General features: G+C 43.2%; 1 protein-coding gene across 1 annotated transcript; it reads right to left on the bottom strand.

Moving 5' to 3' along the window:
• Nucleotides 1-4,024: 4,024 nt before the first annotated feature.
• Nucleotides 4,025-17,261, bottom strand: LOC118390522 (cationic amino acid transporter 3-like). The gene is made up of 12 exons (XM_035781175.2): nt 17,096-17,261; nt 10,493-10,942; nt 10,174-10,335; nt 9,859-10,042; nt 9,562-9,680; nt 9,125-9,347; nt 8,837-8,976; nt 8,426-8,528; nt 8,012-8,241; nt 7,722-7,888; nt 7,515-7,623; nt 4,025-7,236 (listed from the first exon to the last, which is right to left on the bottom strand). Exons 2-12 carry the CDS (start codon nt 10,857-10,859, stop codon nt 7,088-7,090), a joined length of 1,953 nt encoding a protein of 650 aa, XP_035637068.1. The 5' UTR covers nt 10,860-10,942; nt 17,096-17,261; the 3' UTR covers nt 4,025-7,087.
• Nucleotides 17,262-17,887: the final 626 nt, after the last annotated feature.

Here is a 17,887-nt window from a genome sequence, read left to right as displayed (position 1 = left end):
ATATGAAAGGAGATATATGAGAAATGAACGTCCGCAACCTTCATATTGTCATCCGGAACCTAAATACCCTACATGCTTATTGAGCCTACATGTGCCAGAGACATTGCAGTCTGTTGTTGAATGGACTCCTGTCTCCATTCTCTGCTTAAGCCAGGTACCAGATCAGCTGCTCATTTTACAATCACAGCACTGGCGCCAAACAACCGTTGTGTTTCTTTCTAAACCACTGACTGACTGTAATATAGGGTTATGTCGAGAGAACATTCAGACAGACAGCTCTCCGTAGTTCATGATCTCTGCTAGACACCGGAGGCTCTGGATGACGCAGTTTACCTGCACAACGTCATGTGGCCGTTTGAAATGGCGACATATATCTCTAGTCAAAGCAAAGATGGATTTCCAATTCATTTCATGTGACTTGTAAATGTTATTTGAAACAAACATAAAGCCATGTTCCTTTAGCGTTGTATAGGTTTGGGGTGCATAGAAGGGGCAGGTTTGATGTCTCATGCTTGTAAGGAATAAACATTTAATCTCAGCAAAGGCACGGTCAATATTACCAATGCTCTATGATGCCCATCCAAAATACATGTGTTCAGTGTTAGTTACCTCTGCATGCACACTTATAACCCCAATGACTTAGATATTCCCCCAGCCTGGAAAAAACATACTGTTTAGTCAACAAGCAGTTGAAAGAATTTGATATTCCATAAGTGAAGCTGGATATACAAGCAGGTCAGACACATGGAGACTAAATTAATGTAATGTCGGTGATGTATCTATTTGTACCACAAAGATACTATGAACTAACTCCCTATTAAATTGTGAACACTTGATACGAAAACATCCGTTTGTAGTCTCCATTAGTGTAATGCTGCAATGCCATGTACAAACACAAGAGGGCAGCACACACGAAAGAGTTGGCCTTGTAAATGGTTAGACGGTAACAATCACAAGGCGCAACATTAAAAGTTAAAGACACATATGGTTCAAATACAGGGTGACAAAAACACGGGATTCTACTGTGGATCTAGAAAGAATTCCTATTGAATGTGTATATAATGTAATCTTAATCATCATCGCCCATGCACACAGCGAAACAGCACCATGTAGCCATGTCCAGCTGCATTCAGCGGTGGAAAAAGTACCCAATTGTAAAATTAAAGATGGAAAATTACTCAAGTAAAAGTGAGTCACCCAGTAAAATACTACTTGAGTAAAGGTCTAATAGAAAAAGTGGTTTTAGATATACTTAAGTGTCAAAAGTAAATGTAATTGCTAAAATATAATTAGGTATCAAAAGTACAGTGTGTTCGGGAAAAGTATTCAGACCCCTTGACTTTTTCCATATTTTATCACAGCCTTATTCTGAAATTGATTTTTTTTTTTAAATAGATCACTCTACACAATACCCCATAATGAAAAAGCAAAAACAGTTTAATACATTTTTGCAAATGTATTAAGAATAAACATGGGAAATATTAAATTTACACAAGTATTCAGACCCTTTACACAGCACTTTGTTGAAGCACCGTTGGCAGCGATTACAGCCTTGAGTCTTCTTGGGTATGACACTACAAGCTTGGTACACCTATTTGGGGAGTTTCTCCAATTGTTCTCTGCAGATCCTCTCAAGCTCTGTAAGGTTGGATGGGGAGGATCGCTGCACAGGTATTTTCAGATCTCTCCAAGGATGTTAGATTGGGTTCAAGTCCGGGCTCTGGCTGGGCTACTCAAGGACATTCAGACTTTCCCGAAGCCACTGCTGCGTTGTCATGGCTGTGTGCTTAGGGTCGTTGTCATGTTGGAAGGTAAAACCTTCGCCCCAGTCTGAGGTCCTCAGTGCTCTGGAGCAGGTTTTCATCAAGGATCTCTCTGCATATTGCTCTGTTCATCTTTCCCTCAATCCTGACTAGTCTCCCAGTCCCTGCCACTGAAAAACATCCCCACAGCATGATTCTGCCACCACCATGCTTCACCGTAGAGATGGTGCCAGGTTTCCTCCAGACATGACACTTGGCATTCATGATAAAGAGTTCAATCTTGGTTTCATCAGACCAGAGAATCTTGTTTCTCATGGTCTGAGAGTCTAGGTTTCTTTTGGCAAACTCCAAGCAAGCTGTCATTTGCCTTTTACTGAGGAGTGGCATCTGTCTGGCCACTCTACCATAAATGCCTGTTTGGTGCAGAGTGCTACAGAGATGGTTGTCCTTCTGGTACCCTTCCCCACATCTGTGCCTTGACACAATCCTGTCTCGGAGCTCTACGGACAATTCCGTCGACCTCATAGCTTGCTTTTTGCTCTGACAACTGTGGGACCTTAAATAGACAGGTGTATGCCTTTCCAAATCATGTCCAATCATTTGAATTTACCACCAGTGGACTCCAATCAAGTTGTAGAAACAACTCAAGGATAATCCATGGAAACAGGATGCACCTGAGCTCAATTTCGAGTCTCATAGCAAAGGGTCTGAATACTTAAATACGGTTTCTGTTTTTTTAAGTTGAATAAATTCACAAAAATGTATAAAACCCTTTTTTCCCTCGCTTTGTCATTATGGGGTAGTGTGTATAGATTTCTGAGGAAAAAATATTTAATACATTTTAGAATACAGCTATAACATATCAAAATGTGTGTGGGGGGGAATCAAGAGGTCTGAATACTTTCCAAAGGTACTGTAAAAGTATAAGGAATTAGAAATTATTTATACTTTTACAGTACCTTTGGAAAGTATTCAGATCTCTTGATTTAAGCAAACCAGACCGCACCATTTTCAAGTTATTAAATTTACGGATAGCCAGGGGCACGCTCCAAAACTCAGACATTTTCAAATGAAGAATGTGTTTGGTGTGTCCGCCAGATCAGAGGCAGTTGGGATGACCAGGGATATTTTTGTCCTGCTAAGCATTCAGAATGTAACAAGTACTTTTGGGTGTCAGGGAAACTGTATGGAGTAAAAAGTACATTATTAGCAGAGAACAGTCTGATTAGGGTGGCTGGAGTCTGACAATTTGTAGGGCCTTCCTCTGACACCGCCTAGTTCTGGATGGCAGGAAGCTCGGCCCCAGTGATGCACTGGGCTGTAAACATTACCCTCTGTAGTGCCTTGTGGTCGGAGGCCGAGTAGCTGCTGTTTTCACTTTAAAGTATTTTAACTTAAGTACTTTACACCACTGGCTGCGTCATAAGGTAGATTTTGACAAAGACACTAAACAGAGGAAGCCAAGGCAGCAGGGGGCACCTAGAAAGGAGAGAGAAAACAAGTCATCATTTTACTGCATATCTAGCTGAATTATAAAAAACTGTGACAAGGTTGAAAACCAATGAATAAACACTGCACCTGTTGTTTACACCTTCAATAAGTATTCAGAAACAAACCCTGGAGGTGAGAGCTTCCTTGCTTTCCGGTTGCCTCCAGATGACACAAAAGGGCACAGACCAAGGCCAGGAGAATCTGAACACATCATATTCATCACATGAACCAAATTAAGAGCGACTGAACAAAAAAAAAAAAGTTTGAAAATGGCCTGTGGCATCTATAGGAGTTTATTCTGGTTATTCTAGTGTCAAAATTGACTACGAAGTGGAAATAGGATAACTTGAGTCAAAGTCAGTCTCTTTCAAAACGTAATTTGCAAGATTATTACGAAATAAGGGTATGTAACAGAAGGAAGGGTACGTACATTTTCCGTGGGTTATTTCAATCCTGCCCACATCTGGCAGCACCCAAGTAATCATTCATTTGAAGCACTGACCATGGTACATTTGGTTTCACTTTTGATATCTCAATGGGGCTATTTAGGGACCATCAATAAATGTTTAAAAACAATGTACATGTACATTGTTTCCCTTCATGGCACATTGAAACTCTTCTGGAAGTTACCTGTACATGCAACATTCAAAAGTTGTGGATCTGTAGATGAGGGCAATTCGTTTTATGGATGTATTCCCTCCCCCGCTTGATAGGATTATTAATTTTCTAAAACAATTCCATTTATTCTTGAGAATCAAAAAGGCATAGAATTGATAATTAACCATTTTATTTAGAAAAGAACAATGAAAATACAGCTCATTTGTACAGGCAATTACACAAAAGTATGTGGACACCCCTTCAAAAATAGTGGCTTTGTCTATTATAGCCACTCCCATGCTGACAGGTGTATAACATCAAGCACACAGCCATGCACTCTCTATGGACAAAAGATTGGCAGTAGAATGGCCTTACTGAAGAGCTCAGTGACTTTCAACATGGCACCGTAATAGGATGCCACCTGTCCAACAAGTCAGTTTGTCAAATTTCTGCCATTAGAGCTGCCCCGGTCCACTGTAAGTGTTGTTATTGTGAAGTGGAATCATCTACAGGAACACCTCAGCCGTGAAGTGGTAGGCAACAAAAGCTTATAGAACGGGACCGGTGAGTGCTGAAGCCCGTAAAAATAGTCTGTTCTCGATTGCACTCACTACAGGGTTACAAACTGCCTCTGAAAGCAACGTCAGCACAGTAACTGTCAGGAGCATTATGAAATAGATTTCAATTCCCGAGCAGCCGCACAAAAGCCTAAGATCACCACGCACAATGCCATGCGTCAGCTGGAGCGGTGTAAAGCTCGCCACCATTGGACCCTAGAGCAGTAGAAAAGCGTTCTCTGGAGTGATGAATCACCCGTCACCATCTGGCAGTCCGACAAACAAATCTGGACGCCAGGAGAAGGCTACCTGCCTGAATGCATAGTGCCAACTGTAAAGTTTGGTGGATGAGGAATACTGGTCGGGGGCATTTTTTCTGGTTTGGGCCAGGCCCCTTAGTTCCAGTGAAGGGAAATCAATGCTACAGAATACAATGACACTAGACGGTTCTGTGCGTCCAACTGTGGCAAGTTTGGGGAAGGCCCTTTCCTGTTTCAGCATGACAATGCACCCGTGCATAAAGCGAGTTCCATACAGAAATGGTTTGTCGAGATCGGTGTGGAAGAACTTGACTGGCCTGCAAAGAGGCCTGCCCTAAACCCCATCGAACACCTTTGGGATGAATTGGAACGCCAACTGCGAGCAAGGCCTAATTGCCAAACATCAGTGCCTGATCTCACTAATGCTCATGGCTGAATAGAAGCAAATCCCCACAGCTATGTTCTAACATCTGGTGGAAACCCTTCCCAGAAGAGTAGAGGCTTTTATATCAGCAAAGGAGGGGGGTGGGGGGCCATCTACATATTAATGCCCATGATTGTGGACAGAGATGATTGACGAGCAGGTGTCCACATACTTTTGGTCATGCAGTGTATTTACATTATATAAAACCGAAGATAAAACCTGTGTCTTGGTTTACCAGCCATTGGGATCTTTGAGGTGGTAGGCATTTTTAGGAAACGGTTTCTTTTGGAGATGTCTAACAAACCCTCAAGAAATGATGTTAAAAGTAATGCCAAGAAGCACAACTATAAAACATATCCATTTGTATAATATACAGCATTCTACTAATAAAAATACAGCTATACACACTGTACATCTACAGTGATTATCTACAGTTATTACTGTACTACAATACCATATTTATCAATTATCCTCGCCATCTCCAGGGTCTTTGGAGATGAGCAAATAAAGTTCAAATTTAGAGACCAGTTTTTGCTGGTCATACTCATGTTCTTGAACCAGTGTCTCCAAAGCTAAATGTAATTTGGTCAAGCAGCACCACAACTAGTGACTATTAACAAATAGATTCACGAGTAGACCTGTCAATTATTTGGTGAAGCAAGTTTTGCTATATACAGTAACACATTAAAAGCAAGGGGGTAATCAAGAGTACATGTAAAGAACACAAAACATCTATAAAAAGCACATTACTCGATTAAAGTCAGTTGAAGGGCAGAGCAGGAAAATAGATGACTAAAATGATGCAAACTCGACAGCCAAGCTGCCAAGAACAAGTTTCAATGGAAACTAAAAATGTTTGTGAAAATAGGTTCACAAGAAGCTACAACTAAAGTAATATTAGTGGTAATAGCTGACCAGGATTAAATTCACTGCGTTTAAAAAAAAGACTCAATACAGCGCATCGTCTAGATCACGCGGGTCATTTCTTTGTTTGACAGTTAAATCTACGTTTGTAGACAGCTCAAGCAATCGAGGCAGAGATCTCAAACTCAAGTATTTACATATAAAAAGGGTAGCTCAAATGTGTCAATCAAAACTCCAGAGATAAATAGAAATGCATATAAAAGGGGTTTACAAGAGTACAGAACAGCCCCAATGATGATACCGAAATTATAGATTATTCAGCAGACAGTGCAGAGGTGCTGGGATGCGTTATCACCCTCCAAAAGGTTGATTTTTACCTCAGTCAATTCTTTGGATGGACCTGAGGCAAGTAACACAGGGACTTACATCACCATGAAAATGATAACATACATCATTACTTTGACTATTTTTACCATACGTTCGAAGACAAAATGTACGACAGAAAGAATCACCGGCAACAGATTGTTCATAAATGCCTTTAACATTATAGGATATGTAGTTTGAGGTCTCTGTGGTGATATTTCTATCTCATGCAGCTTACTGAAGAAGCTGACACCAACAACAAAAATTCTCGTTTCTGCAACTAGGTGCACAAGGTACTATTGTTAAATTGGTTGCTCTTTGGCAGGTGGAGGACAGCTCGTCTACGACAGTCATCCCAAAAACAAAATGCCCACATTGGGCCTCGGCACGGTTAACAAGTCTACGGAGGCCCTGACCACGACTGTAAACCCCACAGACACACTGGTACCCAGTAATACATATGGCCCTAACCAACAGATCCTGTACAGCATATTGCTGCTGGAGGCCCTGGGGGCTAACGATTGGAGGCACGGCCACCAACTAGCAAGAGACTAACGGTTAATAAATACATTTTAAAAAATCACTAGTAATGTTAATAGCAACTTTAAGTGTTGAAAGTATTACTCATCAACTGTCCAATAAAGTGTAAGACAGATCTCCCAAAAATGAAAGGTAACCAATCTAGAGACACACATTGCAGTGTCAGTTGAATTGTCTGCCTTCCCTTCAGTGGTATAACGTGTGGGGTTTCCTCCAGCCCCTAGCCGTTCAGGGGCTCATCCCCTCCGCCTCACTCTCGTCTCTCCCCAGGTAGATGGGCTTCTTCTTGGTCTGGAGGGCTGGCTCGTATTTCCGGGGGGTGCTGTTGACTGCTTCGCTGCTGTGCCAGATCCCGTAGCAGAAGTAGATTGCAAATCCTGAGGGAAGGAGAAAGAGAGAGGAATTAAGTTGACTGAATTAAAGAGGGAATGTTTAAAATTGTGAATCTGCCACGTCGGTTTGTGATATTACAAAGTTACTGCAAACAAACAGCCCCCCGGCATCATTGCACGTGCGATAGAAAAGCAGAATATGTACTGCAATTACATTGACCATGGGGCAGACGGTTTCCACTACAGCAGATTCCATGATTAACATGTGATTCGATAGTGAATTTAGAAACATTTCCTACTCTGTATAATGTAATCTAACTTACCAATGCCCATCCAAACAGCAAAGCGGCACCACGTAGCCAGGTCCAGCTGCATCATGAGGTAGATGTTGACGAAGACACTGAACAGAGGCAGCCAAGGCAACAAGGGCACCTGGGGGGGTGAAACACGTGAGTTGTTTTAATGCGTACAAGTTGTATTATGAATTGGTTATAAGCTGTGAACAAACACTGAAGTATCCAGAAACTAACCTTGAAGGTGAGAGCTTCCTTGCTCTCGGGTTGCCTCCAGATGATGACGACACAAAGGGCACAGAGCAAGGCCAGTACTACACACACCGTGACCCACACAGGCTGAACCTCGATCAACTCATCCAGCTTCCCCGCCAACACCACACACAGCACAGTGATGAGCACCGCTAGAGAGGGCGAAGAGAGAATCAAAATGTGCTTTCTCTAAAAAGAGCCGCTTTGAAAACAACCCGTGGTCAACTGCATTACAACGCCATAAGTGAGAGAGAAAGAGAAGAGGCGTCACTCACAGATAATGGCCGTGGTGGCATAGACAATGTTCCCAGAGATCTTAGTGGGTAGATTCCCGCTGGGGAAGAGGAGGCGGCGGGGGGTGAACTTCTCCCGGAGGGGTCGGTCCTCCAGATCCAGGCCGTCCTCGTCACCGCTGTCTCGCCCAGACACGGCCACCTTCTCCCCTCCCACCAGCTCCACCAGCTTCTCACTCTGACTGGACGAGCTCAGGGTGCCCGGCTGGTACCTGGACAGGAGGGAAGAACAGGTCAGTTTCCTGGACCATGAGAGGTAATCGCACTGAGAATGTCAAACACCATTAGCAAATCTCATAATTGGAGACAAATCATAATTTCAATAACAAAAAAAAAAATGCAGTGTTAGGCATTATAGTATATTTAAAAGAAAAAGCGGTACAAGTCGTCACCCACCTGAGGATGAGCACACAGATGGCCACTAGTGAGTAGGCCAGCAGTGTCCCTATGGACATGAGGTCAACCAGGGCAGCCAGGTCAAAGAGGAAGGCCATCAGAGCTACAGGGAGAGGGGACAATGAGCATTACCATCATAAATACTATAGAAAACACAATCCACATCCCCTCGGTTGGTTATTTACTCTAGTTATTCCGGCATTCAAAAACAATGAAGAAAAGAGAAAAGAAAAACACTTTTAAAAAGCATTCCACTGATCAAAGGGTCTATTTCGACAGGCTTCCCTCCTGCTGCACATTCATAGTTTCATACATAAACAAAAACATAACAGCAGGAGTTGACTACAGTGGAACCCAGAGGTAGTAGAGCAGAACCAGATGAATGAACAGAGGGTGGAGGGCTGAACTCACATGCCACACAGCCAGAGACGATGGTGGCCATCAGGGGCGTCTTGGTACGCGTGTTCATGCGGGACAGGCCACGGAACAGGAGCCCATCCTCTGCCATGGCGTAGATAACCCTCGGCATGGGGAACATGGACCCAAGCAGGCTAGGAGGACAACAAAACCAACATTATATACACACATAACAAAGGGAGTGCATTTGATAGCTTGACAAGAACACCAAGTACTGAGGAGTGTAGAAGACAAGGGAGCTACAGAACAGTAGCCATAGTGCGGTCTATCAGCCTAACTGACCTGGTGGAGAGAGCACAGAGGGAGCCCACAGCCACGATGTAGTGAGCAGCAGGCCAGCCTACGTGGATGAAGGCCTTTGGCAGGGGGCTCTTGGTGTCCAGCAGGTAGTAGGGCATCATGAGTGTGAGGGCTGCAGACACCCCGAAGTAGGCGAAGAAACAGATGAGCAGAGAGGCCACAATGCCCACAGGGATGGAGCGAGTTGGGTTCTTAGCCTCTTCGCCTGGGGGGCGCGGCAAGGCACAACATTTATTTGTCTGGAACTATGAGAGAGTAACAACCAACTATACATTCCAACTATTTAGCGAAAATTGGCCACCATATTAAAAAAAAGCTACATTTGGATTAAGTGGCATGTAAGTGAGCGCTCAATCTACTGAGAACAAACAACGTGGTCCTATCTAATGTTTAGCTTTGGAGCACAGTAAATAACTCACTTGTAGTGGCGATGCAGTCAAACCCCACAAAGGCATAGAAACACGTGGCAGCACCAGACAGAATGCCACGGATGCCAAAAGGAGCAAAACCACCAGTGCCAAACGTCTTATCCACAACCCTGAGGGACATAGAGGCGGCATGGAGACGCGTCAACTATATGGTTTTATTTCTGAAGCAAAATGCAGAGATTAAAACACAGCTAGACACATGAAAGCATGATTTAGTCAATGGTAGTGCCCTATAATGGAATCTCTGGCTAAATCTCAGCCGGTATTAATCTGTATTGGAAGACTCACTCTTTGGATAAACTGGACATGTTGGTGTTACTGGCGTTGTTAAAGTCCTCCAAAGTAAGGTTCCAGTTAACTGTGTCTCCCTTCACAAAGCCTGAGATGATGACGAAGCCCAGCACCACCAGGTTGACCCCTGTGAAGATCTTATTCACCAGAGCCGACTCACTCACTCCAAATGCCAGCAGCCCTGGAAGATGCAACAGTATGACATCAAGTCGCATGAGGTACATGTACATTACATGCAAGCTTTTACAATGAGGCTATAACTTATGTGTTGCCTCCCCAGCACTATACATTTTAGTTGACTGAAGTCCTCACCGGTTAATAAGAGTACGAGGATGAGCGCAAACAGGTCCGGGTATTCAGCCAGCACCCCCCCCGGGGCGCTCATGGCCATGGACGACCTGAAGAAGTCTGATATCCTCTGCTCCACCAGGCTATCGAAATTAGAGCTCCAGGCTCGGGCCACACTGGCTGTACCTAAAAAAAAGGACCATGGAGAAGAAGAAGTTAACGTCATGGAAACCGTCAACCAAACTCAAGAGGATAAGGCAGACTAGAGACTAACCACAGTGAACATTGTGGCTCAACGCAAAAGCATTTCAAAACGGAAGCAATTTCCAATCTACAAACTCACCGAGGACATAGGAGAGGATGAGGTTCCACCCCGTGATAAAAGCCCAGATCTCGCCAACCGTCACATAGCTGTACAGGTACGCCGAACCAGTCTTGGGTACGCGGGCGCCAAACTCGGCGTAACAGAGTCCGGCCAGCATGGAGGAGAGCGCAGCGATGAGGAAGCAGAGCACGATGGCAGGACCAGCCTTCTCCCTGGCTACCTCACCAGCTAGGACGTACACCCCTGCCCCTAGCGTAGAGCCCACCCCCAGAGCCACCAGGTCCAGTGTGGAGAGGCAGCGGGCGAATCGGCTCCCCTCATCGGAGCAGTCCAGTACCCTGCGTCGCAACAAGATCCGGCCAAAGGAGGCCATCTTGTCTACCATGTTCGCGTCTGCGGAGGGAGCTGCAAAGCTGAAGGGGTTGACTGAGCAGAGCGGCGAAGAGTTAAGACGGAGCAGGAGAGATCCTATGATCAAACAGAAGGGAAGCAGATTAGGCGAAAGTTTAAGCTAGCTGTTGTTGCTTTACTTTGTTTCGTGCGGATCCCTTGTTTGCAAACCAACCGTCTCTGGGATATCGAACTGACTGATTAGCTCTCATGTGCGTATTTAGTCAAGTTGATACGTTACATTTCTGTATGGTGCCACACTCATATTGGTTCCTCCTACTCGGGTAATTCCAGTAATGTTTTAATTCCCCTCCTGCAGGTTTCCAGACAAGCAAACCACATTCTTCTAAGGAACAGCATGCTGCTATTATGAGTCTTCCCAGAATGACATTTCTCCACCTTCAATAGTGCTTTGTAAAAAATGTTTCTAAACATGACCTGACCGGTAGAGAGCTTCGATAAGCAGACACGATAGTGAATACCAATCTCTCTGTGCCTCGCTATTCACTAATAACCTTACTGGAGGAGTACAATTTTAAAAGACATGGGAAATTCCCAATGACTCAGATTCTTCACTTTAAAAATGTATGCCGAACCAAAAGTTTAACAACTTTTGCAAACTTACTAGCAGAACACAACTCAAGTGTTATAACAAGTCTTCAAATTGGTATCCCACATTCTATTACATCTAGCAAGTCCCACAAAAAAAAAAGAAGTGACAACAGCGCAACATTTCAAGCAAAACTTTTGCTCAGCAATCTCGTGTTAACGACAACAACGTAGCGTTTTGGCATCACTAGGGGCATCGCTGACTAATACTGATAGCACCAGTTACAACAAACCCCAGCCCCCTTCAGCTCAAGGACAGACAGCATCGCTATCTGTGCAGGTGCCAGACTGCAGGGACACTCACACACAACCACCTCATAAGCATCGGAGGCTCTGGTCACATGACCTTGTCTAACTGGCGGCAGCTGTCCACACAGCTCCATGTTGACATTAAGCACGTTGCACAGAACGGGACAGGGACCAGACGACCAACCGTAAGGTCATCATGGCTACTGCTTATTCGAGATATCTGAGACACTGCATCTTCAGCAGCACACCAAACACTCCACAAAAAGGTTGGTGACTTGAAGGTGTAGCTTAGCCTCTAACACCTATAATAATAAACGTTTTCGGCCCATTCTACGTTGTTATCCATAGGACACTGTGCACAATCACCGGAAGGTTATTGAGAAAACAATTTGCAAACACAGAACAAAAAAAGGAGGAATGTCAGTATAAAATAAACATATCCCCTGGTCTCTGAAGGTAACAGGAAATTAAAACTGTTCAAAAATAACTTTCATGTATCAGGCATTGTTGTCACTGTCAAACTGTCTACAGGGAAAATAGTCAACGCTGGTTTGATCGGGCAGTCAGCCTACGCTAGCGTCCGTGATTGGATCACAATGGTGCAACCAACTATATTCCATCCTGCATGGCTTCCTTACTGAAGTCTGCATGGGCTTGGCATATCCACCTTGTAACTTAAACCAGTGTTTAAAAAAATACATTAAAAAAAAACACACCATGGCTGTGCTCTCCAGGGATTATGATTGAACAACAGAATAGTTACGCAAGACTGAAACCGCATACAGGGTCTGCTCTCCTAAAGAGTTGCATTAGCTGTTTTAGGAGGCCGGCGGGCAGGGCAGGCATCATCTCCGGCCTTGGGAAAGGTTCACTTCTGGGAGTCCCCCTGCCTGCGATTAATGTGCGGCGCCTGAGAGGTTTAGTCTGTTCTGCCCACACAGTAAGCTCTGGAGGTAGGCCACCCTGCGTCACCTAGACCAACTAGGCTAATCTTTTCCTTGTGGTCTTCACGAGGGGTGGCTGGCCTCTGTGAAACAGCGGCAGCTTCAGACCAGGTTGTGAAGACACCAACACGCAGCTCCTCTAATTTACCACCTGGATGCTCAAATCAGGCATGCTCGTTGGAGCCTCCAGGCCAAAGGGTTTAATGGGACTCTTTACTGTAATAGGTAGGCTATAGTATACAATGGGTAGGAGTACTTCAACCACTTAAAAAGCATTAAAAACTAGGCCTAGTCTAATTGCCTAATACTTGGGCTGGGAATTGCCGATACGAAATGTATCGAGATTCGATACTGTAATTTGATTGCGATTCGATGTTCCAAATATTGCTCACCTCTGCCGCAGGGGGACAAGAGAGCCATGGTATTGCTAACTAATACCATAAAGATTAGATTTAGGTGTATGTTATAAGGCTTTTAACTAGGACTTCCAGCACACAAGTAACCACCCAGCGGAAGCTTCCGCAGATACTGTATATTATTTGCCTCACTGAGCTTTTCCAAAGCACATGCTGCAACAGACTAAGAGGATTATCTTAGCTCTGAATCTCATTACAGACTGTTGCTCACTCCACACAAAGTACTTTTCTTTTTTTTACTCACTGTCTAGCCTCAACTCTGCCATCACGATACGGTATTATGATTAGCCTAGTTTGTTATCAGGGTGTCCTAAGCTTCCTAGGCTTTATGATAGCATATGAAATAAACAAAAGTTAAGACCTAGGCCCTCATCGTTAGCTAACTTATGATACTCTATAAAGTGGAAAGAGTGGATTCCCTTATTGGTTAGTGTTCCTGCTCACTGGTAGTTAGGATCACGTTTATTTTTATTCCCTTGTGGCAGTTTCCATCCAGTTATGTCAAACCTTATAAAATAATAAATCACAACAGCTATGACTGAAATAGGATGTTGTTTTGGTACAATGTGTTCATTCGACATGGTGGGATCTTTGTCTGTACAATTGAATCATGAAAGAAATGGTCGTAGAGTCACGCAATGATATGGTGTGTGTGGTCCTCCCAGAGCGACTTAGAAAACCATGCAGTTTATTAGGCTAGAGATTAAATAACTTATGAGGAAGTTCACAGGAAAGTGCATGGTGATCTTGATGCTCCTTTCCAATAAATATTGAGGGTCTGAATCTGGCGACTTGACAAGTGATGCTTGACAAATAAAAACATTCTCACTCATCCAAACTGATGATGTCATCATGTAGACTTGCCTACCCACAATGCAAGCTGGTGGCTAGAGCACATGTGCCAAGACCAGAGTAGACACATTTGCTATTTGGCGCAACAGTTTTGTGACAAAACTATCGAGAGTTGAAAATGCGATGGAAACACATTGAACTATAGATGTTTATTCGGTACATAAAAACTTAAGTGAAAAGGTATATTGTGTGCACTGTAATCACCCACTGATTTGTATCTGCAATAAGTCCATTTGGTGGGAACACAGCACTTGTTTGAGACCATTTGAATAAAAATTATGTTGCCAAATTGGATGGAAACCTAGCAATAGACACTGAAATACATGGATATGGACCAAATTTAGACAAATAATTACACACAATTAAGATTAGATTTATTAAAAGGCAGCTGACCTCAAAAACCTACTTCTCTGCTTCAAAACGACCGATGTTACATTGATAGTCAAAAACAGTGTAAGAATTTACTACAAAGTGTAAATAGCTAAATTTGTCATAAAGTCAGTATCTTAAATTGAGATTTGAGCGATTTAGGTAGCACCTCCCCAAAATGTACCCTATGCTAAGCCCCATCCCATAATTTTGAGCGACCAACCACAAATCTGATAGCAACTGTTGTCTAGTCCGACACCTCAGACAAGCGCATGTTTAAAGCCAGTCAGGGCTATGGCAAGAAAGTATTCTCCCCCAAAGTTTAAAAATATATATATTTTAAAATTGTGCGCTGTCATCCTACAATTACAAATAACTCCATTCAAAACATTAAGTAGCAGCCTGTTCGCTCTCAGCATATCCTTCTCCTTTAATTTTTCATTCCATCTTCCATTGATTAGATATCTCCTTACTTTGGCCACACATGGAGGCTCTATGACTGTAGACTATTGCCACTTTGATGACTTATGATTGGCCAACAACAAACTACACGTTCCACACCCCACTCATGAAAAGAAAGAGCAGCAGCAAAAATTATCGTGTTCAGATCTGTACAGGCCCTTCCGGACAAGTCAGTTAAAGTAATACATACCAGAGATAACAATCATATCCAATCCAACCCAGACCCTTGACATTATTTAGACGGGTGCCACTAAGTTCCTCAGTTGGTGGCATGCAATAGAAAAAAACATGTATATTCTTGTAAAGTAATTTGCAGTGCTTTAGTAAAGTGCAATAGACTAATGAGATGTTATTCAATAAATAAGTTATTTCACCGTCTCCTCGTGTTTTGAGTCCAAATATTTTAAAGATGCCCTACGCCGAAATCACGCCACATTTTACTGGTTCCTAAAAAGAGCGTTCTTGCACCTCTCAGTAGTCCTGGAGTGTGTGACAGAGAACGTGAGTGATACAGGTGGTTCTGCCTGTCACTTGTCCTCGACAGGCTTGCAAGACAGTTTGCCAAGTCCAGGCACCACTGCTATAATCTTCAACAATGTTCACTGTAACAAGCATATCAATTAATGAGTGCACTGTATAACATAACCAGATTTGAAAATGCCTCAAAATAATGACAGCTTTACTCCAGCCCTGCATTTTATGTTCAACTAATGACTGCTGACTTCATGACCAGGTGGAATCATTTGACAAACTGGCTCACCATGCAATTTGTGGGTACAATTACCATATATTAAACGTTAAGCAGACAAGGAAATTATTTTAACACCTACACATGGGGTTTCTTGCCCCTTTTATATGCTTTTTCAGATGTTCATTGGGGGAGTGGATACTTTAATAGGCTGGTGCAGAGTGCCCTTTCAGCATTCTCGCCTCAGTGGGCGAGGTCACCCTTGGAGCGATGTGATGGGCGGCACACTTCATGCATCACAGAGAGTCAATGGTTGTCTAGCTGTTTGACGCTATGGTGCAATCCGTTTTCTAGTCAAAAAAGGACTACTGCTATGAGTGAACTTCAAGCCACTGGAACAGAGCCAACAGGATCCCTTCCTTCTTCCTTAATGTACAATGCCTCTGCCATGACCAGTCTACACAGAGCTTGGGGCAAATTTGCCCCTGAACATTTCAGAAAATGTCCCAGCAAATTTGTATTTCCATCCATCAGCTTAGAATACTAGGGTGACCAAATAAATGCCTTCAATCCCCCTTACAATAAAACAAAAATGTTCCTCTGCATGACGACCAATCTGCACATGAAACAATTACTAAGTAAGGCGGTAAAGTTTGTTCCTTAAGAGTGAGTACATATTGGGCTGGCGATCCATGAACAACCGTCTGACATGAGACTGAGGGCGAACAACTTTCAACACAGAGACCAGGAGTCCTGAGGGTGAATGTGACGTGTAACACATTTTTGCTAGTTGTGGCTAGTTAACAGCAGCAACTATAAAATCCTGCTAGCTAGCGTACTCAAGCTGATGCAATAGCTGATGCAACATGTTTAAAAAATAATGCGGTTAGCTGCAGTAGTCAAGCCAAGGACCCGTCTATTGTCTAGCTAGACTGGTATATTATGAACGTTGTTTGTGATTAGTTAACAAACCCGTTCCTTTACCACTGTTAAGATAAAGTTTACAGGTTGCACACATGCATGCCTACAGTTCGCTGGTGTGTACATTTCTACCTGACGATAGTTATAGCTAGATAACATTATCTAACTAACGTTAGCTAGCAAAGTAAATTGAACTAGTTGACCGAGGACTTTGTTTGATAGCCAGCAAGTAAAACAATGAATGATTGCACGCGGCAGTTTTTACACCCGACAATATAAATCCACGTTGCTGCAACGAACTAGTAGTTTACACAGCACATCTTCGATTATAACGTTACCTAGCTAGCTACCGTTAATAGCCAATATGCTAACTGGCTAAATTAACGTTCCCCGCTAAAAACAACCGCCTCGCGAGCAATGGTATTGGTAACTAAACGTTTGTTGGAAAACCTTAGGTACCCATCTACTTATTTCAAAATAAACAGCCTAATGACTATTCTAACCCCTAAAATACGTAACTAGTAATGTACGGTTTTAAAAGGGAATATCGTTATAATAGTTTGCTAAAGTTAAGTGTTTCTGACAACACACGAGGGTATGATTACGTCAGAATGAGCGCGAGTAAAAGACTACGGAGTCTCTACACATGGACCACCACATCGAAACGTAAGCACATACTTTTCAGTACAATTTAAAAAATGTGTGGTGTTTGTTACTTTACCTCTGGGTTGACTTTGGAATGTTTGAAGGCTCGACAACACGACCAAATACAGTTGACTTCACGTTCGCTGATGAAACAACCCGCGTTCGTTAGTTCTTGTGTGTCGTTTTTTTTGGTTAACAGGGCGGATACAGTGACGTAGATGTTCGTAGTATAAACAACCCTCGCCTATGTCGGGTGGCGCAAACCATTCATGTATTCCAGGGTGCATCTCCAATGTACTACAGTGGCTTCCTCGATTCGCTTCCCCGCCACCAATTGCACTGATCTTAAAACATACGAGGCGAAATGCAATTACGCATAAATTTCTCGACTCCTTTCGCGTCGGTTCAAATGAAGGAAATGCAACAGGGAGAGTAAGTTTTTTTGAAAATGATTGAGATAGACCCACACTTTGATCTTTACTTTGTTTTTTAAAAGCAGAATTCAGAGAAATTCTACTACAAATCCAGGAAAGGTGTGCAGTCATTATGCCCTTTCAAGCCCGTTGTGTTGTGCGTGTGAGTGCATGTCATTCCCCTTTCAAGATCTTTCACTCCAGCAACTGAGCTAGCTCCAAGGGCTTTTCACTATATCCGCTGTAGCTTTGTCAACCGGATTAATAGAAGGGGGGGAAATTGTTCTTCTTCATCTCTGCACTCAATGCCATTGTCTGGAGTGTTAGATGTGCAATGACCACATGTTTAATGAGGCTATACTAATGGTATGACATATGCCCTTCCCAGTCCTGAAATCTCACTGGCATGCAAACTCCACAACAGGAGAGGTATATTACTCCCACCAATCAGACCA

The sequence above is a fragment of the Oncorhynchus keta genome, chromosome 11 (assembly GCF_023373465.1).
Source record: "Oncorhynchus keta strain PuntledgeMale-10-30-2019 chromosome 11, Oket_V2, whole genome shotgun sequence".
Lineage (NCBI taxonomy): Eukaryota > Metazoa > Chordata > Actinopteri > Salmoniformes > Salmonidae > Oncorhynchus > Oncorhynchus keta.
This window is presented reverse-complemented; position numbering and strand designations above follow the sequence as displayed.